General features: G+C 38.9%; 1 protein-coding gene across 1 annotated transcript; it reads right to left on the bottom strand.

Annotated features, from left to right (window-relative positions):
* Positions 1-1,988: 1,988 nt before the first annotated feature.
* On the bottom strand, positions 1,989-5,131 carry LOC139452028 (fucolectin-like). The gene is made up of 4 exons (XM_071233310.1): positions 5,083-5,131; positions 3,858-4,094; positions 2,528-2,758; positions 1,989-2,242 (listed from the first exon to the last, which is right to left on the bottom strand). Exons 1-4 carry the CDS (start codon positions 5,129-5,131, stop codon positions 1,989-1,991), a joined length of 771 nt encoding a protein of 256 aa, XP_071089411.1.
* Positions 5,132-8,935: the final 3,804 nt, after the last annotated feature.

Here is an 8,935-nt window from a genome sequence, read left to right as displayed (position 1 = left end):
ATTAATATTTATTACGTCACAGGGTAAGTGATGTGTCAGTCGGACAGCGACAGTTACCAATATAGTTCCAACTGAAATCTGTTTCTTATACAGCGGCGAAGCAACATATACGCAAAACAACAATTGTTTTTACTTGCATTTCGCGGCAATCCATCGGTCTGTCCGCTCGAGTAACTGAACTTTGTCAAAGGGAAGCTACTCTAACCCTAGTCTATGAGACGTTACGGTCACGTTCAGACATTGTTGACAGTCGGTCAGTCCTGTCATAACGTTAAGAAATGCAATCAGATGTACACACAACGACAAAACGAAACAAGGTAACAATTCAAACACATTTCGGTCAAACCCAACTGGCAGAGCCGCAGAGGTGCCCTGGCAAAACTGTTTCGAAATTTATATCTCCAAAGTTGCCAAAACTTACAAAATGCCTTAGCTACGTCACAGTTAGATTCGGATTTTCAGTAAATTAGACTATTCCTTTGATGATGATAGCAATTATCCCTATAGTTTATCCAGATGCCCGATGGTTAATTCTGACTCGATTGCCGAATGACAAGGGCGACGCCATGTTTGTTTATAAACACTGAAAGTAGTCCCTACTTGACCTTTGATATTTGCATCTCTATCCGCATATGACCCTAACGGATATCGTTTTTGTCTGTTGGCTGTATCCTGCCGAGAATCCTACCCATTATATGGTATATGTATGCTCCACAAGTTTTTCCCAGTGGGCAAGAACAAGGAATAGCTACTGATTAAATGTCACAAAGAGGTGCACGAAAGGCACTCATCTCATTAGAATTATCATTATATATTTATTGCTTCAAAGACCAAAGTGTTGTTTCCGTAACAATAAGCACGATGAAAAAGCCTGAAGTCGTGTAGTGTAGAATGTTCATTGTTCATAAATTGAAATATGTTTCTCCACTGAATGTGCTTTTGGACTGATTGAAACATATTCACCCGAAACGCATGCGTAACAAGACATATCAATGAACATTGTCAGATCCAGGACTAGTACAAGGGAAGCTGTGTGACATCTAGCAACATAATTAGGTACCTACATGATAATGCAGTAATCTGTGTATCATATTAGCAACAGCTCTCTGAATACTCACAGAATGGCGTCACCGGGAATAATATTTGTATTTATCTATATCCAAGATAACGTAATATCTGGCGGGATTATGGATCGGACATTTGATAGAAGAAAAAGAGGGGGAGGCTTATGACGCCCTTCCTCTCCCTCTCCCCCTAAAAAATATAATGAAGAAAGAAATTCAAATTTGTTAATACATAAAAAATGAAATAATTGTAAACTAGACATTCTGGATGTGCTGAAATATTATGTCGAAGTATTCCCTGAAAAACTTTTTCATACGTCTTGAATTGACAGAAATGGAAACACTCCAACAAACATCCTAGCCGGTTACTTAGCAACAGAATGCTTTGTAACAAATTATCAATACGTGAAAGTATCAACAATGCTTAACGCCTGACTGGTTAAACACTGCACCTACTTGCGTCAACATATCCCCCTTGATGTTTAACTCAATATATGTTAAACATTCTTTCAAAGCTTTTGGCAATTTCTTTTCTATTGTTAAACTGAATTGTAAGAGGTTTTATCACAAAGTAAAAATTGCACACGAATCGGCCTAACTATGTAACTATTTCCCAGGGTTTGTTTAAACCTACCATGTTGAAGGTCTCTAGATCATGGATGTGTAATGGATGACTATTCTCTGTAATTTCATGAATTTCTTATTACAATAGGGTTCGAATATAGGTTCGCCCCGATTATGTTTGTAGGTTCTAGGCACCATTCCGCTGTTCGTGGGTTTCACCACAGGGGTGAGACCTTGGCACAATACAATTCTAACCTCTTAAGAAACACTTCAACTTACAGACATTAAATAGTGGTCGAAAATATAGATAATGGTTCGGATGCTCCCGATGCCCAGTGCACAACAATCTGTTTTCACGGTTTAACAGAGATCATCTCCTAAGTACAGCCAGTGTGGGTCCGAGGAAAGTATGTCTCCTGGTTCAGGTCTGGTGATGATTTCACACTCCCAAGATACGTCCTTGTAGTTTACCCCAACACAGCTGTCGGTCACGAAACATCGTTGAACACATGCTATCTTCGACTCGGCAGAAACCAAGGCCATGCCAGCTGCATTCAGACGTTTGCCGGGTGTGATTTTGTAAGATGCTGAACTGCATAGCTGCGTGAACTGCTCTGAAATATTCAGGTATAAATATTCAGATTTATTGTGTTGACAGTGATTTGTTACATCATGTTTAACTGTTGTGTTAGTGCAGCACCGATACCAATGTAAATGTAAATGTCTGTATAGCTTCTGAAGATACAAAAAAGTAGTTACTGAATGGACTGTTATATCTACACAAGACGTGATGAGCTTCATCTTGGCGCAAATGTCAGTATACATAACTGTTAATTTTCTTTAAGTGACATTTTGTACTGTTGGATTCTTCAAACAAAACAAATGGTGCTTGACTTTACCTGGGCGTATTCCGTACACTTCCACTTCACAGACAGTCAGAATGTCGTCATATTGTAAAGTCGTAGGCTTCCAAATCCGAACAAACCTCCCCGAGACTGCTGCCTCGCATTCTACGGTTTCAATGGAACCAAACATACCAGGATAGGTTTTGCAAATATTGGCAACTGCTTTTGAACAGCGTGATGGATTTTCTTTGTAGACCTGTATCACAAAGTCATGAAGACGTTCACCTGAAATGCAAACGAAAAGACTCTTCTATAATATACCGAAAAGGATCAATTCGAGTTATTGGAACTGGAAGAACACTGTTTATAGGCGTATAGCTTTTGGCCGGTTTATGTAGTCAGCAGGAGCAGTAACTATAACTATAATAGGTCAACGCCGGAGAATAATCAGTCTCGATTATCTGCCGAAACATATTCAGTTGTGCGAAAGGCAAAATTGTGGTGAAAATAATATGAATGGATCAATTATAAGATTATAAAATTATGAGGAAATGCCAGCTGTGAAAGACGAAATGAAATATAATTTCTGGATTTGTAACATGAACCAGGCACATGCTAGTTTTAAATTGGAAGAAACAATCTTCCATATACATAAAAGGACACATACTCAACGGCAATAGAAACACAAATTACCTAAATGTTTAATATACCGTCAATGTTACGGCAATGGGTTGTGCTGTGGGAGATAAGGTTGAGTGGACAACATGTGTCAAAACAGATTCCGAGCTATAGATGAGGCAGCTCGACGGACTATCATCAGTGATGATATAGTCGGGCGACACCTTGCATCTATGGTCTACACCAGAGGAAAACCATCATTTATCACAAAGGCAAAGACGCTTCAACTAAGTGCGCCCTTGACCGAGAATCGTACGGACATGGCAGCAATCGCCTGGTGCATTTCATGTACTGCAGGTGTGTTGCGGTTGTTGACTAGTTTTAAGCCCATTGTTGGTGTACAATGTTGTGATTGTGACTTGATGGTGAATGGAATATCACTGAAACAATAAGCAACTCGTCTTTCACCCATCATGCATTCAAACTTACCATAAGCCTTTTTGTTTGTTTGTTGATTAACGCAGCACTCAGTAATATTCCAGCTATATGACGGCCGTCTGTAAATAGTCGAGTCTGGACCAGACAATCCAGTGATTGATATCATGAGCATCGATCCACGCAGTTGGGATACAACGACATGCATCAACCAAGTCAGCGAGTCTGGCCACCCGATCCCTTAGTCGCCTCTTACGACAAGCATAGTCACCTTTTATGGCAAGTTTGGGTTGCTGAAGACCTATTTTACCCGGATCTTCACGGGTCTTACCATAAGTGTTCCTGTTGTAAATGGTAATGTTATGAACTTCATATTGTCCAAGAAGATCCACAACGAACCATGGAGATAAGTCATTGTGTTCAGTACCAGTACAGACGCCGTCCCCCCAGAATGTTCCAAGGTTACCATCTACAGCATTGTCGACGGAGGTTGAGACACTTCTGCTAATGACTGTGCTCATCCACGCTGGTTTGTTCAAAGCAAGGTTAGGATAGCAAGATACATATACTGAAACAGAATAATTAACAAATATGTACCGGAAATTAAATTATATTCATTCCCATATTCACTCTTAATACTCTTATATCCCCTTCAACCTTAACACTAATTAACAGCTGTACCCCTCAGTTTTCATGCCCACCCCAATACCAAACTTCAAATCATTCAATTAAGAATTGACTTTCACTTTGTGTGAGTCCATTAGAGTGTGAGCCTTCAGTGAGTGAGGGCCAAACTGCATGAACGTCAGAGGTGAGGTGAGGTGAGGTGAGGTGAGGTGAGGTGAGGTGAGGTGAGGTGAGGTGAAATGGGGTTTAACGTCGCGTCCAAGATTCTTGCACTTATGTAGCGACGTTCATGCACGTGTATGTATGTGTGTGGCTGCTTGTACTAGGCCGGACTGATACCGATTTATAGTGCTAGCTCACTGAGATACCATGCCGCAGTTTAACATGAATACCCCACCCAGACACTGTACCCAGTATACTGACTCCGAGCCGACCAGTCCTTGTATTAGCCCCTTAATCCCGAGCGCCAGACAGGGTAACAACAAGTACTATCTTTTAACGTTTTTGGTATGACGCGGTCGGGGATCGAACCCCGGACCTTCCGCTCTCCGGTCGGACGCTCTACCATTAGACCACGGAGGCGGTCACATGAACGTCAGAGCTTGTGACGACGGTTGAGACAAAACCCTTTCCATATTCATTAAAAACATCTCTGCTAAAACCGGCAGTCACACGTCACATTTTCATTTCCGATCAAGCTTATCTTTGTAAATGTGTTATGAAAATAGCCGGTCATTTAATCCCCAATTTTTAAATGAGTAAATGGCAAGGCGGAATTCAAATGATTTAAAAAAGAAGAACAGCAGTATACTTCAGATCTTCAAAGAGTACCAAATGAGATGTGAAAGAAAATGTGATAGTAACATAAATGTTAAGTATGCGTATTTAATAATATGATACCTTATTTAGAGAAGTAGGTAATTTCTTACCAACTAGATCCAGAAACCACAACACCAGACACTGGACTTGGGTTTTCATCTTATAGACATTACTTATATGAGCATCACTCCTTCCCCGCAGGTCTATATCAGCAATTATACTTGTTTTCCCTCATGGAATACTTTGTATTTCTCGTCGCCCATGGATACATCACACGAGTGTTCCAGATAATGGCTCCTTTGAATTCATGCGTTAGGTGTCTTCAATGAACAAACACAACTTTATAGTGATAATCATGTGAAGAAGTCGCGTAACAATGGATGTTCACACAGAAAAAAAGCTATTCAATGGTCGATTTTCTGTGGAGATGTACTTGAGATTCGCCCCGATTAAGATCCTTGGTATATCAGCACCATACTCATCCTCGTAAACGCCCACGGCCTAAGTTAGATTGGCCAGGACATGCTTACCCTTTTTCTGAACACCTGGTTACACCAATGACCCCATTCCTATAATTTTGACCATTGATTTCCCTTTTATGTCCAGTGGAATCTGTTTCGGCGGAAAATCGAGACTGGTTGCTCTCTGGCGTTGACGTTTTCTATTTACATCTATGAAAACTCCTACTCACTCCCTTAGTATATTAAAGAAACTGTCAACATACCCCCTGCAGTTATTTTGTAGCTGTCATACCCTTGTTGACAGGTTAAACATAATGGCGTATCTCGTTTAAAACATACTTTATATATGATAACATATCTGTAAATATCCCCTAAAAGTGATGTACAGGACAATCATGTCGTGTGTGGTGTCATTAGTTTACATGTCCGGTTTATAATTCATAAGAATTCAAGTTTTGTCCCATTAATCACTATATGTTTAATTATAAGTTTGAAGGTAAATCGGCCCATCAACTATTATTAACTAGACCTACCACCTTCAGCTGGACCAAATACATTTTCTTACTTTAATCATCTGTATAGAAACATATGCATCAAAACCTTTCATAAAACAGTATTTCACTAATATCAGGGGTTGTCAGCATGATATGATGGCAAAGGTCCAGACATTTGTCAGCCTTAAGGAAGACAAGAGACACTCATTTCATCATAATGGAAATATATATAGTCAACGCGATTATACACCCAAACATATATCATTTGGCGTAAGAGGCAAAAATAGCTGTTGAAATTATAAGAATGGATGACTGAAAATCAGTGAATGAAACAAGAATAGTGTGCCAGGATATATTTAGGACTATAGGAATGTGGACGTATTTTGCAAGTTTTATTGAAATAGGTTCACGTTTGCTGACAGGTAAAACGTACGTACATTTGATTCTTCACTTAAGGTTCTCGGGTTCCTGTGAGCTATTACGTTGACATATTAGTCTAAGATTATATTTTTAGTATACATAGTAGCATAGACAATAACGTGCATTACTCTGTGGCAATGGCGTTGTTTCCCATTGAGGCATTCATAACTCCGCAAACCTAGATAACCACTGATTGAAACAAAGTATTCAAGAGCTTCATGTCTTATGTTTAATGCTTACAATGCTTTCCCAAAAGTATTCCAACAATCGCGTACAGTATTACTATTTCATGAAGACTCAGTAATTGCTTTGTATTATGGAAATGTATAACCGTGACAAACATGCAATCGACATAGACAAGACATCATACATTTTGCCAATGAGAAATTACCCCAGAGAGAAAACTGAATATCACACGCTCTCGCTCTTTGAATGTATTTACTTGGCGTAAGTGAATTAGGACCGTTGCTGCTCAGCTAATGAAATGCCTATCACCAGATTAAAAAGAAACGTGTAAGAGGGCAAGGACAGTGTTGTCCACACAGGTGTCCGAGTGGTCGTGCTTTCGTGAATCACAGCTTCTCACTAATTATTCTGAGTTTGTCAGCATAAAATTGTGTTTGTTGGTTTCAACTGAATAGCTGAAGTCTTCGACATGCATCACCTCCCGAATAGCTCTGATACAATGCAGTGTCAGTTCAGGATGACGTTAAACCCAACTAAGTCAAACACTTTTAAACTTGCAGTATTATTAACGTTTTATGTATGTTAAGAATGTTCATTATATAAGAAGCAATGTATGTTTTAGGTCACATAAATGATAGCTCATGATTGTTATAATTCGCCTTTGATTTTCAAATAGAACAAGTAAAATCTATGCAGAAAAGTATGATTTTCTTCGTAACTGAGGATGTAGCATTAAATTACGATGTTCACTATGACATCCGTTTTGTCCAAGTGGTAGTTATGGATCATACATAGAAACTATCAATGTATTCAATCTGAATTCCACCAGCTTTAAACCTCCGGTGCAAATGTGACAAATTACTGGGCGAATGATCGTTTACAATACAGGCAGCTAAATTCCAGTTATATTACGTCGTGTATGACAGAGCCTTGAACAGGAGACTGGTGGTCGATATCAGGCTTAATTGTTCACATGTTCACATATGACATTGTCTGCGGCTGTACCATGACAAACTAATCAGTTTCTCAATATCCAAGAAAAAAAGCTTTGGGTGTCATCATTTCACAATTTTTAGGTGCAATCAAGCAGGCTCTTTCTGCGAGAAAATCAAAGAGCATCATACGACTCTGGGCCAAAAATTATTTGACCAGGATTACAACATTCAAGGTCTTAGTTCAGCTCTTAAAATGTTTTATGGTAGACATGTGTTCCCGTGTTTTTTCAGGTGAACGATTGACTTTCCTTAGCATGTGTTTGTGACGGATGCACGCTGTGGGGCAGGATACGCTAACCTGTTGGCGAACATCTGAACCATTTGTGAGTGAGTGAGTGAGTGAGTGAGTGAGTGAGTATGGTTTTACGCCGCTTTTAGCAATATTCCAGCAATATCACGGCGGGGGACACCAGAAATGGGCTTCACACACTGCATTTGTTTGTGAGTCATAAACAGTGCTTATGATCGAGTTTACAGTCCACTCTTATGGATCTGTTTTTCTCACTTTTATTTATTGATAATAATTCTTTTGAAAACTGTTGTATGTCTTTTATTAATGATTTATCAGGTATTTACCCATTTCATGCGATTTTATGGTGTATGATTCCGGATTTTTCATAGATAAATGTAGCTTTTGAGACATATTTTGCTTGTCTGTGTCATCTTGCAAATGCAAGGGATTCACATTTTCAAACACTCAATCTAAGATATCAATTTTTCCGTGTGAGCAACAACTTGAAAGAAATTGATTTGTATCATAAAAATGTATCTGAATAAATAATTGCTTTTTTTCAAATTTGGTGTGATGCAGAGATGTAAGAAGGATCTGCCCGAGGATAAGTTACCGTTAATAATTGTCTCCCTGTGTGACCCGTTATTTCCTATCATAACAGATGTAACTGTCATCGACCAGTGGTTTAAGCACAATCAATCATTGCTGAGCATGTTTTAATATTGGCTAGTATTGTGCACAACCACCAATAGTTTGAGTGATGACGTAAATATGAGGCACCATAATTCCTCATAATCCTCAGCGAGATGGTCTAGACAGTTGCAAATAGTATTGTTATGCAAATATATGTTTGACAGATCCCTTTCAGATGTAACTTTGATGTATTTTTATGACGTTCTTGTACATATTATAACTTGTTCTGGTCACTATATGCCTGAAATAATGCTGACGAGACGTTAACTTTTAACTCTGTCTCACTCAGCCCAATTGTGTGTTCTGGTTGTTAGTGGCAAATGTTTTATGTTCGTTTGAATTTACGAATCAGAACATAACTGATGTTGTTAATAGTACATGCACCAATTATGAGAGATGTGAAATTGAGGATGAATTCTTATTTAATTTTAACAAGTATTCCAGTTTAAGACCTACACATCTTTCTTTCTTGAATAATGACT

Source organism: Haliotis cracherodii, unplaced genomic scaffold (assembly GCF_022045235.1).
Source record: "Haliotis cracherodii isolate W230 unplaced genomic scaffold, xgHalCrac1.p SCAF_9, whole genome shotgun sequence".
Lineage (NCBI taxonomy): Eukaryota > Metazoa > Mollusca > Gastropoda > Lepetellida > Haliotidae > Haliotis > Haliotis cracherodii.
This window is presented reverse-complemented; position numbering and strand designations above follow the sequence as displayed.

Coding starts and splice junctions, on each gene's coding strand:
- LOC139452028 (XM_071233310.1), bottom strand. CDS start 5,131: ATGAAAACCCAAGTCCAGTGTCTGGTGTTGTGGTTTCTGGATCTAGTT. Junction 2,759..3,857: donor TTACAACAGGAACACTTATG/GTAAGACCCGTG, acceptor TTTGCATTTCAG/GTGAACGTCTTCATGACTTT. Junction 2,243..2,527: donor AGTGTACGGAATACGCCCAG/GTAAAGTCAAGC, acceptor TGAATATTTCAG/AGCAGTTCACGCAGCTATGC.